General features: G+C 44.3%; 1 protein-coding gene across 4 annotated transcripts in view; it reads left to right on the top strand.

The window, feature by feature from the left end:
* The window catches only part of Adtrp (androgen dependent TFPI regulating protein), a 91,800-nt gene extending 78,158 nt beyond the window's left edge, over nucleotides 1-13,642 (top strand). For all 4 annotated transcript variants that reach the window (XM_046453401.2, XM_046453402.2, XM_046453403.2 and 1 more), the window contains 2 exons: nucleotides 5,078-5,229; nucleotides 12,685-13,642. In XM_046453401.2, coding sequence (XP_046309357.1) covers nucleotides 5,078-5,229; nucleotides 12,685-12,719 — 187 coding nt within the window. In that variant the 3' untranslated portion in view covers nucleotides 12,720-13,642. The remainder of the gene's footprint in view (nucleotides 1-5,077; nucleotides 5,230-12,684) is intronic.
* The last annotated feature ends 4,765 nt before the right edge of the window (nucleotides 13,643-18,407 follow it).

The raw sequence follows: 18,407 nt of genomic DNA, 5'->3' as shown, positions 1-18,407 counted from the left end.
AGACTTGCCCTTGTTCATTAATATCTCTACATAATTTAATATATGTGTTTAAATCTTCATGTCTCCATGGTCTAATAACCTCTCTGCAGCAACGATTTGCTTGGTCATAAGCCAGTTGTTTTATTAATGGCATTGCTTGTTCTGTATCCCCAAAAATTTTGGCAGCCGTTTGAATTAGCCTATCTACAAAGTCAGCGTAAGGTTCATTAGCTCTCTGTATTACCTTAGATAGCTGACCTTGTAAATCTCCATGTCCTTGTAAAGTCTTCCATGCCCTAACTGCGTCTGCAGCAATTTGTGCATATATAGCAGGATCATATTCAATTTGTTGCCGTTGACCCTCATAAGGTCCTTTTCCTAACAACATATCTAGATTTCTTTGAGGGTAACCGGCTGCTGCATTTCGCCTATCTGTCTCCGCGCAAAATTCCTCATTGGCAACCTTCCATAACAAATATTGTCCTCCATTTAGTACAGATTTACACATGCTAGCCCAATCTGCTGGCGTCATATCCAAGTTAGTAATGGACTCAACCATGCTTACCGTGAAGGGAGCTTGGGGACCATAGGTTGTTACAGCCTCCTTTAACTGCTTCACTGTTTTAAAATCTAAAGCACGGTGAATTCGCTGCCCTCCTGCCTGTTCAAGTACAGGGCATGCTAATCTTTGAGGTCCTGTCTCAGGATCCCATTTATCAACTACGGGGTTTGAGGGCCACTCAGCTGTCTCCATCGGTGGGGCTGTTGGTTGAATTATGCCCTCTTGTGATAAAATGGAGTTAGTAACAGCCTCCTGTTGTGGCCTTTTTCCTAACAACCCCTTTTCCTTTAAATTTTCTTCCTCTGTCTGACTAGCTCGAGAGACCTTCTCTTTTGCTTGATCTAAAATGTCTTTCTCCATGGTCTGAACCTCTAACAATTTACTTAACATCTTTTCGGTTTGTTTTTTACTAATTTCTAATCTACTATAAAGATAACGCAACCCAATAAGATAGCACAAAACAAAGCCGAAACTGAATGAAACAAAAACGGAATAAAAAATCGTTGTATCAATTTTCTCTTCCTCAGGGCCGACAAACTTCAAACCTTTAGTCAACCATTTTTTCCAGTTTGCCTGAGAAATTTCTAGGGATAGGCAGCTTGAAACAAAAACAAGATAAATCAAAACAATAACACATTGTTTTTTGAGTTGGTCACCCATTCTTTCGCTCTTCCTCAGGGGCAAGCAATTTCACTTACCTCCAAGCTTCAGAAGTTCCCCGCACGGGCCGCCAAATGCCGCAGTCTGGCTGGGCACAAATGCCGCAGTCTGGCTGGGCACACAATCACGAGCCACCACACAGCTTGTAGATTCAAACAGCAACTCTTTATTCCCGAACTCACACCAGCCGTCTACAAACACGTTCTGGGGAAATCCACGTTCTCTGCCCAAATCCACCTCCACTGGGCTTCTATCTCCAAAATATACTGTCTAAATCCCGTGAGAACTCAAGGGGAACTCAGGCAGCAGGATACGCCCTATTCCCAGCAGGAATAATCTTAAACCTTAAACCTGGAACCTAAACCGGGAACGCCCTAAACACGATTATCTTAAAACCAGGAACACCCTAATCTGCCTTGGTCCTTGAGCAAGGTCACTTACATTCAATGTCACTGCAACATGTCAGCAACATGGGGTACGCTGGCAAGGAAATTGTCATACCTACTTGGCTAATGGCTCCCAGCACAGTGATGTGGTGGTTCGGGAAGTGGAGAGCTGACTACTGTTAGCTGTGTGAGCCCCAACAGAACCACCCTGACAGCCATCACTCGCAGTAGGAAGAACTGGCTGGTCCTGCGTCCTTGGAAACAGATGGGCATGGTGGAAACACATCCCTGTCCAATGCAGAGCTCCAACCAGCAATAAGGGTAAGCTCCATGGTGGGGAGCCGGTGCCGTAAGCCCCCACCTGAATGGAGGTTGGAGTAAGGGTCTCCAGGAGATCTTTCTAGAGAAGTGGATTTTCAAGATGAGATTTGAAGTGCAAGGCTGAGCCTGGCAAAGAGCAAGGGGACGTGTGTCCGGGAGACGAACTATGGGACACGTGAGGGCCAGGTTCCCTTCTCTCTTGGACAGCATGACTCTCCCCACTCCTGCCCCCTGCTGAGGGCCCTTCCTCAAGTTCCTCTCCCTCCTCCCCAGTTCCATTTCCATGACCTTCCCCAACATCAGCCAACCCATCCTCAGCCCTGCTCTGTGAGAACTCTCAATTCATTCGTTACCTTTGGAATTTTCCTTTTCGAGTCTTATGCTGAAGGAAACCGAAATTGAGATAAACAGAACTTCCCAGGCCTCTGGGGGGATGTCTTTGTTTGTAAACTCTCTTATATAAATGTGCACGGGAATCGGGAAGCCCTGATCTCAGGTATATAAAATAAACCCACTGAACAAATGAATACGATGTGTTTGGAGTGTTTTCACATCTCCTTGCTGAAGCCCTCTTGACTTGGGGATATTTCTTTTCTGCCTCTGGCATGTTCTCCGCCCTGCTGTGGGAAGCAGCCATGCAGGCAGGAAGCCCTGTGGCTAGCCTTCCACAACGCCTCCCTCGGTCGGCCAGCTTCAAGGCTTCCAATAATAGTAATAATGGCAAGAACTATTCTTGTTGTAGTCATCTCATTATCTATCATTCTTGGAGGAGCATCAAAATTGGATTGGGAAAACAAAGTGATATAAACAGGACCAGAACCAGGGACCATGTATCAGACCTACACTTGTACAGCCCAAAGACCGACATCTCCTTTAATTTTTAAAATTGTGATAAAATACACATAGCATAATATTCACCACTTTAACCACTTTGAAGTATACTGGTCAGTGGCTTTCCATCACCACCATCCATCCAGGACTTTTTTTTTCTTCCCAAGCTGAAACTCTGAACTCTTTTTACAACAGTCTCTATGCCTCGTGATCACCATTCTACCCTCTGTCTCTGTTGCTTCTTCATATAACTGGAATTATACAGCAGGTGACCTTTGTGATTGGCTTATTTCACTTAGCATAATGTCCTCAAGGTTCACCCATGTTGTAGCATAAGTTTGAGTTCTTTCTGTTTTAATGGGTGCATGGATGCCACATTTTAATTATCCATCCAACCACCAATGGATACATGAGATGGTTCCACCTTTTGGCTACCGTGAATAATGCTGCTAATGAATGCACATGTATTTCTTTGAATCCCTCCCTTGGGTATATACCCAGAGGTGAAATTACAAGATCATATGATTATTCTAGTTTAATTATTTGAGGAATGGACATCTAGTATTCCTTAGCAGGTGTGCCATTTTATGTTCTCACCAACAATGCAGAAGGATCCAATTTCTCTCCATCCTCACTACTTATTGTGTGTGTTTTTTTTAATACTGACTATCCTAATGCAGGTAAGTGAGGTGGCATCTTGTGGTTTTGATTTAGTGATCAAAATTTATTAGTGATGTTGGCCATCACTCCATGGGTTTGCTAGCCATTTGTATGTCTCCTCTGCAGAATTCTATCAAGTCCTTCATCTGTTTTCAACTGGGCTGTTTTAGTTTTTTTGTTGAGTTAAATGACTTATTTATATATTCTGAACATTAGCCCCTTATTAGATATATGATTTGCAAACATTATTTCCCTTCCCACGGTACCCTTTATATGCGTTGATGTGTCTTTTGATGCACAAAGATGAATCCTGAGTTTTACACCCCAACTGCCTCCTTGGCTTCACTCTACTCCTGGACCTGAATGTTAGCTCTTGTCTCTTTCCTGAGACATTTAACGAAGAATTTGAAATGACAGAGATCACACTTGAGCTTCTGCAAGTTTAATTAACCTCAAAACTTCATTTTCCTCTCTTAACTCTTTTGATAACCCAGCATAGTCACAATTGAGTGCTGATTCTGAAGCAAAACCTGGCTTATCTCAATGGTTATAAAAGATCAGCCGACTCAAAGAAAAGTTGCTGAGAAGATTCTCATGGTGCCACCCCTCTGTGGAGACAGAAGCTGGGAACTCTTGTCAATGATTACAGTGGGTCAGGCACTGTTCTAGGTAGCTTCCTTAGAACACACGTATGCAGTTAACGTGTTACCTTCCTTCTTCTTACAAGAGCCTCATAAGGTGTGTGATGCTCAGGTCTCCCACTTTACACCAGAAAGGTTGAATAAACTACTGCAGGTAACATAGCTAATAGGTGGCAGAGTTGGGATTTGAATCACAGAAACCTGGTTCCAGATTCTGTACTCTTAACCAATTACAAACTGTGGCTGATGCGACGTCTTCCTCATATTTAATTTTTAAAGTTATTTTAGACTTTGGCATCTTCCAGTGAAGCATCTTGGTTTCCAGCAAACCACATTTTTAGGCTTTGCTTAGATATCACGGCTTCTCTCCTAGCATTTCTTTTCCTTCTCTTGGCTTTCGGAAATGACTTACAGTCAATCTCACAGGAGCAAGATCTGGGCCTTCCTGTAAATCCATCCATCCCTACTTAGCACTCTGTCCATAATTATATCCTTGAGCTAAAATTAGAGTCAACAATTAAACCCAGACATACTGTATCAGGGCAATAAAGCTCCATCTCTCCATCTCTGTTCCTCCTAGTCCTAAAGGATTTGGAGAGCTCATGGGAAGCTCTTTCTTACTCTTAGGTACTAAAACAAAAACAAAAAAATCCTTCACTTCTTTGGCTCGAGCCAGCAAATGACGCCATCTTGGCAGGTCCCTGGTCTCAGCAAACCTTCAGTCTCAGGGGAGGAATAATTTATTCACAGATTCACAAACTCTCCTTCACTAATGATTTGGTTCCCTTATTCTCTCACCAAGATTTGATTTTAATGGATTAGGAAGGAAAGGCCCCACTCACCCCATGAAATAAGATGTCTTTCTTGTTAAATCAAGTTAATTTACCAAGAGAAGACTCACACTTCTAGAGAGCTGTGGGAATCTGTGGACAGACACTCCTCGTACTTGCTTTTGTCTAGTTCTCCACTGACGGTGGGGAGAAAGTGGCTAGTCTGTCTGTCTTTTCCTAATGGTTGTCACTTGCTGCTTTCTACAGGGTCCTGTGGATCTACTCCGAGACTGGCCGGTGGGTGTACCCTGTGCTTGGAAAACTCAGCCCGCTGGGCCTCACGGTCTTCTTCTCCTCCAGCTACTTCCTGAGTGTCAGCATCTACCTGTTTGGAGAAAAGATCAACCGCTGGAAATGGGGTCAGTGTATTTCTCTCTTGTGTACAAAGATATTTCTTTCTTACCCTTTCCTCCACTCTTTCTGGAAATGGAAGGAAAAACTACTCCAACCCAGAAGGCAGTGGTGTTTGAGGATGTTTAGCCAAAGGACTGGGAGAAGTCCTACCAAAGTAGGCCAAGGCATGGCCTGGGACAAGCTGGCACTCCCAAAGGACTCCATCAAATCATCTCCCCTCCTCCCCAGACGACACCTTATTTAACTTGAAAGGTACATCTTATTTAGAAAGCTCAGGACTCAGAGAACAAGATAATATTGTTCTAGAAATGAAAAAAAAAAAATGGTAGCAGAGTCTCCTACTACCTAAGCCAGGAGGACAAAAGCTGTTACAAGGACAAGGACAAAGACAAGATTTCCTTTTTGAAGGAAATGAGCTCAGGTGACGCTCTTAGCTAGTCCAATCTCAGCAGTGCATTCCCAGATGAGTTTTTATCCCTCTTTTATTAGGTTGCTTCTCAAGCTTAAAAAAGCATTTACTAAATAGAATCACAGGCTCTACTTGACATTGGGATTCTCATTTAGACAGGGTCCTGGGCGGTGGGAATATGTGAGCAAGCCAAGCTTTCTAATCCCAGGCAGGTAGAACCAGATAGGTTCTTCATAGAATAATCCTCAGTTAATTTTGGAAGGGAAGATTTTATTCTCTTTGTTTCCCCCCCTCTCTGCACCTCACCTCTAGAACATGCTTTTGCTGGAAAAGTAACCACAGGTACTAGAAAGTCAGGTTGTAAAATATGACTTTTGTCTCCTACTCAAGGAGATGTCCAAGAACTGCCCTCCTTGTGTATTTTAAAGAAGGCAGAGAGTTAGCTGCAGTCCCCCATACCACTAGCTCAACGGCCATTCTCTTCCACCCAAATAGAGATGGCATCTTCTGCCTCTGCCTGAATAGGTGTGACCCCTAAGCTGGTGTGTGCAAAATGTCCCCAATTTAGAAGGCTTGGCACCACAGTGTGTATTTCTGAGGACAGGCTGAGATCCTGGAGAAATAAGCAAGTAACTTGGACTTACGATGTGTTTTCTACTCTTGGAGTATTTGGTTGAGAAGATCTAAGGCAATGTCCTATATGAAAGCAAACACTTAAAAATAAAATACTAAAAATTATAATTCCCGAAGCAAGATTCCAAATTGTAGAAAATTATCCAGAAAAAAAAAAAGATATCTTGACATTTCAAATGCATTGACAGCTATTCTGACTATTTGTGGCTCTTTGGAGTTCTGAGTAAAGATGTTCTAATGCCCTCCACAAATCTATACTTAAAAAAGAAAGAAAGAAAAATTCCATTTGAAATTTGGCAGATGTAAGAAGTGCAGGAAAAAAAATGGGAATACTTAGAGAACAACAACTTTTTCAATCAATTGTATTGAATTCAATAATGATTAATTTTTAAATTATTACCCCACAATGAATTTTAAACATCCATTGAATTAAAAATAAAATTTCACTATTATTTATTATTCTTGAAATCACTACTTTCAACACAAAGCTCTTCTTTTTTTTTTCTTAATTTTTTTTTTAGTTGTAGATGGACACAATGTCTTTAATTATTTATTTTTATGTGGTGCTGAGGATTGAACCCAGAGCCCCACACATGCGAGGCAGGCGCTGTACCACCAAGCTACGGCCCCAGCCCCACAAAGCTCTTCCTAGCATGCCCTATTGTTTAGGTGCTATATTCCAATTTTCCACTACAAATAAGCCAATATAGGGACCCTCACATGCTTGTGTAAATGCAGATGGTCACGTGAGTGATAGGACTGTACGTCTCTTCTCTTTTGATATGTTTATCTCCTTATGAAAATAATGGATGGCTAGGCATATAATCCCAGTGACTCTGGAGGCTGGAGCAGGAGGATCACAAGTTCAAGGCCAGCCGTGGCAACTTAGTGAGACCCTGCTTTAAAATAAAAAGGGCTGGGAACTGAACTCAGTGGTAGAGAATCTCTGGGTTCAACCCCCTCCCCCATCCTGCAAAAAATTTAAAAATAAATAAATAAATTTAAAAAGAAGAGGAGAATGAGTGAAATGTGTTAAATACCAAACAGATCTTTATTAATTGCAAATAATCAAATAACAATTAAAAAAGAAACCGAACCCCTCAAAATTGCAATGGCAGCGAATGCTTTTAAATTGCTAAAAACCAAGTAGAGTGGTCTGTGGATCCATGTCGACCCAAAGATCAACCCCCTGTCCTCCTCTGCCCACCACACTTTCATCCCCCAATTTACAGAAGCAAGGCCAGCCCCGAGAACGTGCGACACACCAGGTTCTCCGGGACCCAGTGCCCATCTCCTGTTTTCTCACTTTCTTCTTAATTTGGGCCTCGGCAGCATCAGTTTACTTATTTTACTTCCCTGTTGTTGCGTCTGCCCTCCGTGCGCTTCTTTCTCATACCCCCAGGCTTTTCCCAGGTCTCACCTCCTCATTCACTTCAGGTCACCTCTTCCGGGAAGCCTTCCCTGCTCTGCCCAGGCTGGACCTGACGTCCTTCCCAAATGCTCCATGGCTCCCCTGTACCTCCCAATGCCAGACTTACATTGTACTGCTCCTGTTTTGTGTTCTTGTTTGTTTGTTTGTTAGTTTTAACCTCTGCCTTAGGGTTTTGTGTTTACATGGTCCTTGGGTTTCTGAAGGATGAGGAGCTTGTGTTGTTGTCCATACCGTAAGCTTTCCCAGTCACGCATCAGAGCGGTGTGGGATATCCGAGGCCCTCCTCTCCAGGCCTGAAGTGGGGCGTTTTGCAGAGGTGTTCCAGCGACAGCAGACAAGGAGTGACTCCACTAGTTGTAGGTGAGGGCTCTGGACCAGGAGGCTCAGGGGTATGGGAGGTGGTGATATGGGCTTGAGGGCAGGCAACGCAGACCAAGGGAGACCCTGGAAAAGGGGATGGAGAGAGCCGGGGTGTGTCCCTCACCTGGCCTCAGACCCACCTAAGGGAACGCACTTCAACTCTTCCAAGGCAGGCGGACATCTCGGCAGGGTGGCCAAGAGGCCCGTCTGTCTGGGATGGTCCTGGTACCGCCGGCTGTGCCAGTGTCCTTACTGACGCCTGGATTGTCTTAGGCCCAACGATCCGTCATCTGGTTCCCTTGACTGTGAGTCCCTCTCCACATCTCCTGTTCTAGATTTATGACAACAGAGACGTGGTCACCTTGTCTGTCCAAATCCAAACTGAAATTCTCTTCTCTCATCCTTCTGCAGTCGGAGCTCTTTGGTGAGAGCAGCAAGTCACAGAAGACCCTCTGTGAGACAGTGGGGGGCAGCGGCTGGGAGATAAGCTCTGGGGTCGGGCTGCCTGGGTTCCACGTTAGCCCTGTCACCAAGAGTCTAGGCAAGGCACTCAAAGTGTTGGGTGCCAATTTTCTCCTTTCACAATTGAGATAACACTTGCACCCTTCTTCTAAGATCCCGGAGGTCCTTAGATGACTGTCTGAGTATCAAAAGACTTGCCTACGAGCAAGAGTTGTCCCCGTTGCTGTTAGTCTCAATCTCCCCACCAAAATCACCATCTTTCTCCTCTGTGGGGTATTCCCACCTTTCCCCTCCACTTTATGCATAAATTACCAGTTTCCCAGCTGAAGGTGATTTAAAGTAACGATCACTAATTACCTGCAAATGGATAGAGATGGTGCATGGATTCAAGAACTTAGTGTGAAAGGGGTCATGCCGATTGAAGCTAGACTTCATTGGAATCTCTTTCTCTGAAATTCTGAGAGTGTGTGACCTGGCTAGGTGCCACCAACCTGCATCAAGTGGTCAAGGATACCAGGCAAACTATCAGCTGTGACCAGTTAAATGTGCCAGGTATCTCTGTGACAGTAGTTCTCGACCTTAGCCTCACATCATAGAAACACTAAAGATGTCTTAAAAATATTAAGTCTCAAGTCCACTTCAGACCAATTACCCACATCTCCGGAGATATGGGGATTTAACAGGGGTGTTATTTAAAGTTTCTCAGTTATTTTAATCTGCAGTCAGGGTCAAGAGTCACTGTTACGAAGCAGTGTTTCTCAAACCAGTATGTGTCTCTGGATAGTGTTAAAACGAAGATCTTGGAAAATCTGGAGATCTTTACAGAATAGGTTCTCATTCAGTAGACCTTGGATACAGATGGGATTCTGTGTCCCAGAGAGACCATTGCTGGTCTGAGGATAAGTCTCTATAAAACTAGGACCCTGGAGGCCTCCCAAGGGAGATAATTATGTCAGGGCCACAGTTGCTAAACATCTGCTCAACTCCTCCCCACTCGTTTACAATGTCAGTGGGTAAGTGGGAAGAGAGCAAGAAGGACAGTTACAAGAAAATGATACCAAGAATTCAATGGAAACTTGGCAAGCGTATGAAGTCTTCCCAGGGCCCACAGTAGCAGAGTCTGGCCCTGAGAGCCAGGGATACAAATGCTATTTGCACTGGAGTCATTATTAAAATAACCCACCCACCAAGAAAGATTCCAGTTCTGCTTTTACAGCATGGAATTGATTTCAAACAATGATAGAAAACAATGGAACAGACAGAGGAAGCGGTCTTGGCAGATCACTGTGAGATTGGCCTACACTGTCTGACCATCTAGATGGGCCCCAGGCAGATTCTCCTCCCACCTGACCCAGGCAAGGGTCACACCCCCTCTTCCTATATCCTTAGGGCCACTAGCCAGGGATCAAACTATCCTTTGTCAGGTCCCAAGACCATGGATGCTTTTTCTCCTAAGGACAATCATAAATTGATACACTGAAAATCAGTCTAGCCAAGTGACTTCATGATGGTACTGGAAAAGAATTATGTTAGGATTTTCCTAAAAACATAATAAAACAACAATAAAATAAAACAACAAAAACTTACCTTCAGAAGCTTTTGTATTTGTAGATTCATAGTTGTTAATCTTTGAGAACACTGTTTTGTTTATCCTGTGTTCTGCCTATTGAGTAATACAGTATAATTATACATGGTACCTATAGCAATATTGATTAAAACATGGTTTCTTGGACACACCAATAGATGAACATTGAATCTTTGGCCTAAAATCTCTCTAGCCCTTGGCACATCTGATGGAGGGTAAAGAAAGAACTATAAAGTAGGGGATGGATCTAATCCATCGCCTCCAACTAGCAGACTTTTTACTGGGAAAAAATTATCTTCAATCAAGAAATGTTATAACAAATAATATTATTTCCCAGAGATTGAAACCCATTTTATAAACTCTGTTTTACTTAGATACATGACCTATTACTAAGTAAACAGTTCCCATGTACCATAGAAACAGAGAGATAAATTCAGATGACTTAAGAAACTTAGAAACTGCTCAGCTCTGTGAGAATTCAAAACTAAGGACCCACTCCATACCACCCCTGTTTGAAGCAAAAAAAAAACCAAATTTCTGAGGTATTCATACATGTTAAATCTCTACAGAATAAAATTATTGTTGAAGCTCAACACAAAAGACTGGGGATGGTGCCTTGCTAGCGTATTAGTGATATTAGTTAGCTTTTCATTTCTGTAATGAAGTACCTGAAGCAGCTAACTTTACAAAGAGAAAAGGTTTATTTATAATATAGCTGTGGAGGCTCCAGGTCCAAGCTGGGTGGCCCCATTGGTTTGGTCTCTGATGGGGGAAGCAAGTGGCAGTGCATCACGATGGGTGTACGTAAAGGAGTATTCATGAGGTTATAGCTCAAACCAGGAAAGGAGAGAAGGCCGAGTGGGGCCAAGCTAAGGCTCTTAGAGCTACTACCTCTGAGTCCCATGAGAACTGCTTCCTGAGGGCAAGCCTCCAATGAACTAAGTTCTCCCACTAGACCCCATCTCCAGAAGATACCGCCACCTCCCAACATCACCACAGTGGGGACGAAGGCTTTAATCACAATAGGCCACCACATCCATCCACAGCAGTGGGTAGACGGGAATCTCCTGGTGTTCCACCAAACTGCTTGGTTTTGGTTAGAGGAGACTCTGATCTACCAGAAGGAGTGTCCTTCTCTCCTCTTCTGTCAGAACTTCACACCATCATTTCTCCTTCTCTCTAAGCCTTCTTGTTCTGCTGTGTTTCCTAAATGGAGGGATCTGCAGCCCCTGGCACCTGGACTTTAAGCCGGAAGGTCATGATCCCAGTTAGCCTCAGGGGCTTGGGTTACCAAACAGCATGATCAAGAAAGTGACTGCTGAGGGAAGTTCATATTGACCAAGCTCTTGAACATGAGGGTACAGAACTGCTACTCAGTTTACAAATGACTCCTTAAAGGCCCAAAGTAGGCACTGCAGAAAAGAGAAGGTTCTATGATTACAGTTAGTGTGTAACCTAGGCAGGACCTAATTGGATGGGAGTTTCACATCAAGATGAAAATAAGTGGAAACATAAATAAGAAGTATGTTTACCCTGCAAAACTAAATAAATGCCGGGACACTGTCGGGGTGGCTGGATTGGCGAGGAACAGAACACAAGGGAGAATTCTGGCCTCCAACTCTTGTTGAGAGGGATGAAAACAAGGGTGGTCCTAAGACTGAGTGATCAGGAGATGGCAGTTCTAGAAAATCAGAGTGCCTAAAGAGGCCACAAGTAGGACTTTATGTCACCAATCACTGAAGCCTCTGAGGAAGGGGAGTTCCAACAAAATAAAATGAACAGAAGATATTCAATGTTTCCTATCAGAGATAAAACTGGTGAAAGTGGAGGGTCTGAATGGTAAACTTGGCCTAGAATCAGGAGCATGAGATTGCTATGGTAAAACCAAACCAAACTCCAGGGGATCTAATTTCCAGAATGAAGGATAAGACACCACGTTGAGAAAAGTTTTCAAAGTAGGATTGAAAGTATTTGGCAAATGGCAGGAAAGATAATGAGCAAATATAATCTTACCAATTTCAAAGCTGATGCAAAGATTCATGACCAATCAATATGGAGGTACTAACTGACTGAATGAATGGATGTCATTCTAGAAACTGAATGCTATGCTTTCAGTAGAAGAAGGTCCCTCACTGTGCTTACAAAATCAAAAAACAAAAAAAAAAAAAGAGAAGAATCCATCTGTCAGTACTTTTCTACGTGGGTTGATATAATTTGATTTGGTGAGAGGTGGTAGAATTGACCCCAGTTAGGTGGACACTCACCCTTCTTCCATCTCCTCTCTAATTGGACGTGGTCCCTTCCTTTCCATCTCTGAGGTCTCAGCATTTGCCCTTGCACATGTGAACAGCCTGCACTCACCAAAAGCAGCAGTGACCACTGCCTCAGACACAGAGCTACCAACAGCAGTAGCACCATCAAAGGAGGGGGGCAGTTGGCTTCCTGCCCTGGCAGTTGTGGGCTGTTTTTCAGAACTTGACTTCCCACTGCTGCCCCATCAGGCTGGATCTCTACCCTCATGAGAATCCCTCTTAGGGAAACCCCAAAGCCTGAGGTGTGTCTATGTTCTGTTTGTTCAGGTCACATGATGCAGCCGTGGATGAAGAGGAAGTGACTACGTGCCAGGTTCCAAGGACCGAGGAGGAAGAAAACATGAGAGATTTTTTCTCTCATATTATCATTATTATTATTTATTATGATTATTTCTGTGGGGGAGGTGATGGAATAACATAGGAAGGTGGACAGGACAGAGGCTGATGTTCAAATGTAATAAGAAGGTTATGAAGATAGCTTAACTGGAGGATTCTTGGTCCTTTGAAAGTTTATACGTGCCCCAAACAACTCCTTGCCATCTAAGAATTTGTTACCTGTGTCTGACCTCCACAGAGGATGATGGTTTCTGGGTCAAAATTTGGCCAAAGACCAAAGAATCTCACATACAATTGGTGTTAAAGAATACGTAGAGAAGGGGAGAGGAACTTAGGGTCCTCCAAACTCTTCACTTTCCAAAGGAGGACAATGAGGACTCAGAAGAGAAGTTACCTGTGTCAAAGTATCTAAATGAAGATAATGGCTCTGTCTCCCAGATCTCCTAACCTCTGGTTCTGGGCCATTTTCCAGTAATTCCTTTTTCTCTAAAAAATAAGTATTTTAGTAAGGTAGTTATGTTTGTGGATTTCTCTCTCTCTCTCTCTCTCTCTCTCTCTCTCTTTCTTCTTGATTTAGAAATGTAGGGAGGTGGTTGCCCCAAAAGTTCTGTCTACCTGGTATCATAGCAAATTAGTTGGGACAATGAGAAAATAAGTTATAAACTATTTGGAAATTGGTCCTTTTTGGAAATAAACATTTGGGACAGGAATGAACTGTGAACATAATGACATTATCAAAATCTCTTCCATTCAAATATTGTTTAATTTGTCAAATAAATGTTGTGCTTTATGCTTAGGGAGTAATACAATAATGAGGTCTTTTGAGATGTCTGTGGTAAAAAGTACTTTGTTGATTGTAAGGTGATTAACAAGGATTTCTGAACCCTGATTTAATTTTCCAAGTGGTTTTATTCTAGGCCTTTATTTATAGACATATTTTTAAAAAGAACACAAATGGCCAATGTCCACTGGTAGGTAACCATGACTGAGCCTTCTAGTGTGTGTCTGGGCTCATAGGGTCGGGATATGGACTGCAGAGTATGGCCAGGGCAGAGCCGGGGAGAGAGGTACACAGCCCCTTGGTCCTCAAGAGCCTGTCTTCAGCACACTCTGGGTTCAGAGCAGAGGATAACCTGACAGTCTATAGGAGAAAGTTGGTAAACATGGACACCATAAACAGTCTTCCTTTTAGAGAAGAGAGAAAAACATTCCAACAGGGCATGCATCCCCAGGAAAGACGCGGGCAGGCATCAGGACACCTGTGCAATCTCCACTTCTCTTCTCCTTGCTCATAAACATGAACTTTGGGTCTTTTGGGGATAGATCTGGGGACATCACCTCTTCCCACACCTGCTGCTGCCTCTTAACTGCTCTGAGACCTGGTCTCAGCAGGCCCCATAAGCAGTTGCCACAGTGGAAATACCCCCACCATAATGCCTGCTGGGGATCACCCAAACTTTCCACACCCAGAGATGACTCGGGTGCATACTTCTCGGTCATGGTAAGCTCTTGGCTGAGATGGGGCTGCAGATTTCTATTTGTGGCTTTGCTATCCCAGGACCAAATTAAACCCTGGTTGCAGTATGACTGGTCACTGTACAAGTACATCTATTCCCACAGCAGAGATCTCCGAGCCACTTCCCACTGAGCACGTACACGACCGGCACACAAGAGCTTCCGTGGGCCAGCTGTAGCTTGAGAAAAGATGAGCAGTGACCCACCTGTAATGAACATGGACTAAACACGTGTTAAAAGATATACAGTATTTGCTGCCTGTGCAGGGCTGTGTTAAGTCCCTCGTAATTACAAAATGACAATAATAGAAACCAAACCATGATACCAGCAAGATTTATAGTGTCATGAAATTTACAATCTCCCTCATTCATTTTAGCCTCGCAAAATTGTGTAAGTAGAAAACATGTCCTTATTTTGTAAGTAGAAAACATGTCCTTTACAATGAGTAAATGAAGCTTCAAGTGGTGGTAAATGTTTAACAACCAACTCTCTGGGGGGGTGGGGGGGCAAAAGAGTTGTAAAATCCTGATTTATAGAGTTTGCCCATTTCCATGACGTAGACATGGACACCATGTTTGTCCCTCTACTGGGGCCTTTTTCAAGCTACCAACATGGGACCACAGGCAGAATTGGGAAGAGATGTGACCAGTCCCTGGGTCCTCAATAGCTTGTCTCCAACACACATCTGGGTTCAGAGCAGGGTAATGACAGAACCAAGTTTACAAGGACATTTGATTTTGCAGCCTGTCTTTCTAATGTCATTACAGAGCAAAGCAGTAACTGGTCATCTGAAGGACTTTATTAAAAATAACAATGCATTCACATCTTGCACAGAGAAGGTGGTCAGGGGCCCCCCAGTGGTCGGAAACTCTCCCCCGCCCAGACACCAGGAGTAGCAGCAGCGGCACCACCCCCAAGGACTGGCTCAGGCTTGTGCCTCTGTTTTCTGGTGGCTTGCTCTCATGTGAAACCGATTTTGAATTTGGGTAGAAGACCTCATCCACCTCTTCCTCCCCACGAGGGCCATACATTTCCTGAGCTATTTTGAGCTCTGCACCTACACGCTAGCAGTATTTGTCATAACAGGAAGCCAGTTTCATATACTGTAATCCCCAAACATGTTGCACCCGCACCCAGGGAGCGTGAGGGGGGCCAGGAGGGTGGTGCGACTAGGCCAGGCCTCCCCCAAGGCCCCAGGCGGTGCCCTGAGCCACCCCAGGGCTGAGTGCCCTGTCTTCCCTCCCAGGCCCAGAAACCTGACTCCATCCCCAGTCTTGTTTTCCTTTCTCATGGCTTTTTTTTTTTTTTAATAAAGCATTTGAGTAGGCAGCAAAGCCAGTCAGAACTGTTTATTTATAGCTGTGGATTTTCAATGCTGTATAAATTAGAAATCATTGCTGAATGAGGCCTGCGCCCACTCACACACGCAGGGCCGCTATCTGGGAGTCCTTTCACACAGTTTGACTGTAGGCAATCTAAAATGGGAGAAAATGACATGCTCCGAGTCAAATGACGGAGTCACAGCTAAACGGCAAAGCAGAAAACCAGCAATTATTTTTCTTCGGCACAATATGGGGAGCACGACAGGTGCAATTATCCAATATTATTTAACAGCACTGGTTTGTGGTGTAGGGAGAAAATAAAGGTTTCCGTGTCTTGGAGAGGAAAAAAAAGAGAGAGAGAAATAACCTGCCTCTGGCTCCTGTTTCTGTGGATTAAGCTGTTATGTAAATTGAAACTGGCCAGGCTTCCAGAGAGGGAAGGAGGACCACCTGGCCCCCTCACCTGTCCGCCCCGTCCTCAGCAGGCTCCGGCAAGAGGCCCTGGACCTCTGAGCAGAGGCCCCCACAACCTACTCCAGAGGCAATGGCTCCTAGAAATCGTCCTCTCCCTAGAGGGACACGGCCTCCTGCATTTCACTCACCTTTCCACAGCTGCACACGGTGAGTGAGAGAGGAGGTGGCCCCACAGGGATGGCTTCATCCTCTTCTGGGTCCCCCCTTTTGGGCCCCAGCACATAGTTATCCTACTCTCAAGCCCTTGTTTGAGCTAATCTACCTGGGAAGGCCCTGGTCTCCCAGCTACCGTGGAAGGAACCAGTCATTGTCCCTGGCTGCAGACTTCACCTGAGGGCCACTGAGCCCCTCTCCTAAAAGTTTTTTGTACCCCTCCAGGGTTCCTGAACTCCCACACCGTCCACATCACTGTCTGCACATTCCCCTGGGCCTCAGTTTCTTTCCTGGTGTGGAAGGCCAAAGGGAACGCCCACTGGAGACCCTGACCAGACCTACGTTCCCATTCTGTCTCCATTGTTCTTTCTCTGTACTGGACCTGGGGAAGACAGTTTGCTTATCTGAGCTGGGATTCCTTATCTGCAAAGATAAGATTACAATATCTACCATGATTAGATAAGATTATCCAAAGTGGTGGCTGCAAGTGCCTGGCATTCAGGATCCCCCATTCTATCCTGCCTGATGGCAAACTCCTGAGGCCAAGTGCCATGTCTACCTATCTTTATCCCCAAGAAAGCTTAATTCCACGTCGCTAGACAGTACTGAGGATATAAACTGACCAGAGAATGAATTGAAGCTTCTTATAGACTTCATTACCAAATACCATCTACCTTAGGCTTCCCTGGAAGCTGAGGTCCCCAACATTAGAGAGAACAGTAACATTTAAGGTCCTCTCTCTCTCAAAAAAAAAAGAAAAAGTCCTCTCTCCACCGTCAATACCAGATTTCCTTTAAGAGTGATGATCAAATTACAGTTTTACATGACTTTGCCATGGAGAGAACATGGATAGAATGGGACATAGGATAAATTAATAAGTGTTTTAGTCAGCTTTTTCATTGCTGTCACTGAAAGACCTGACGAACAATTTTAAGGAGAAAACGTTTATTTAGGGGCTCACAATTTCAGAGCGTGTGAGTAGCTAGCCCCATTCCTCAGGGCTCCAGGTGAGGCAGAACATCATGGCGGAAGAGTGTGGCAGAGGGAAGTGACTCACATATGATCAGGAAGCAGAGAGACTCACTCACCAGATACAAAATATGGATCCCAAAGTCATCCCCAATGCCCTCCTCCTCTAGCCACACCCTACCTGCCTTCAGTTACCACTCATGAGGAGATTAATTCACTTACTGGGTTAAGGCTTTCATAACCCCATCATTTCACCCCTAAGCCTTCTTGCATTGTCTCACATGTGAGCTTTTCGGGGACACCACATCCAAACCATAACAATAAGGAAGAAAGATGAGGGCCTTGAGCATCAGGATCACATGCAGGTAGAGCTCCAGATTGGATGTGTGGATGGTCCTGGTTCCCCAAAACAGAGCCTATCAGCTAGCTGGGTCCAACCCAGGAACGTGCCTCCTTTAGCAGGAAGGAAGCACACGGAAGCCAAGTCTTGTTTGTGATCTAGTCTGACCCCATCACAGTACTACCCGGCCATCAGCCTCTGCCACCATGTGAGTCTTCAGAGGCCTGAAAAAACCTCTGCTCTTACTGCACACCAAATATTCTGCTAATGTGGAAAGAAGAAATCCTCTGCTAGGAATAAAGTCTCCCACTTTACATGGAAAGACAATTTGAACATGAAACTACTTCCAAGAAAAGTGATGTGTTGGCTGAAACTCATGCATGTTCAACAACAAATGAGGGACGTGGGGTGATTTGTAAGTGTGTTTTAATATGGGAAGGAGTAGTCTTAGGAGTAGGAAAATGAGGATATTGTAAGAAAAGGAATAGGGGGGACAGAAGGGGTTGGCTCTAAGGACAAATGTCACCTAATTTACAATTGTTCACTGTGCAAGTTGCCAGGAGATGGCTGGGCGTGTGTCTCAGCCCTCCACCCCTCCCTGAAAGAGCTAAGGCATTTTACAGCACCCTCCAAAATTAAGCTGGTCAGTGATCTTGGCAGCCCTATTCCTCCAAGGGCAGTTTTTCCTGCCCTTGGAGGAATAGATAAGGGGGATACAGCTTTGACAATCTTGATTGTCTGGTTCGTACGATAACAACCTAAGCGGTTTTAGAGAAGTTGGTGTTGGTTTGGCACCATTCTTACCAAGAGAAGGGGATGAAAGTAAAACAACTGTTTTGTTCTACTGGCTCCTGAGGAGCCTCAGGTGGGTTGAGCTTTCC

Source organism: Marmota monax, unplaced genomic scaffold, assembly GCF_021218885.2.
Source record: "Marmota monax isolate L192 unplaced genomic scaffold, Marmota_monax_Labrador192_F-V1.1 WCK01_AAM20220418_F8-fsc00029, whole genome shotgun sequence".
Lineage (NCBI taxonomy): Eukaryota > Metazoa > Chordata > Mammalia > Rodentia > Sciuridae > Marmota > Marmota monax.
This window is presented reverse-complemented; position numbering and strand designations above follow the sequence as displayed.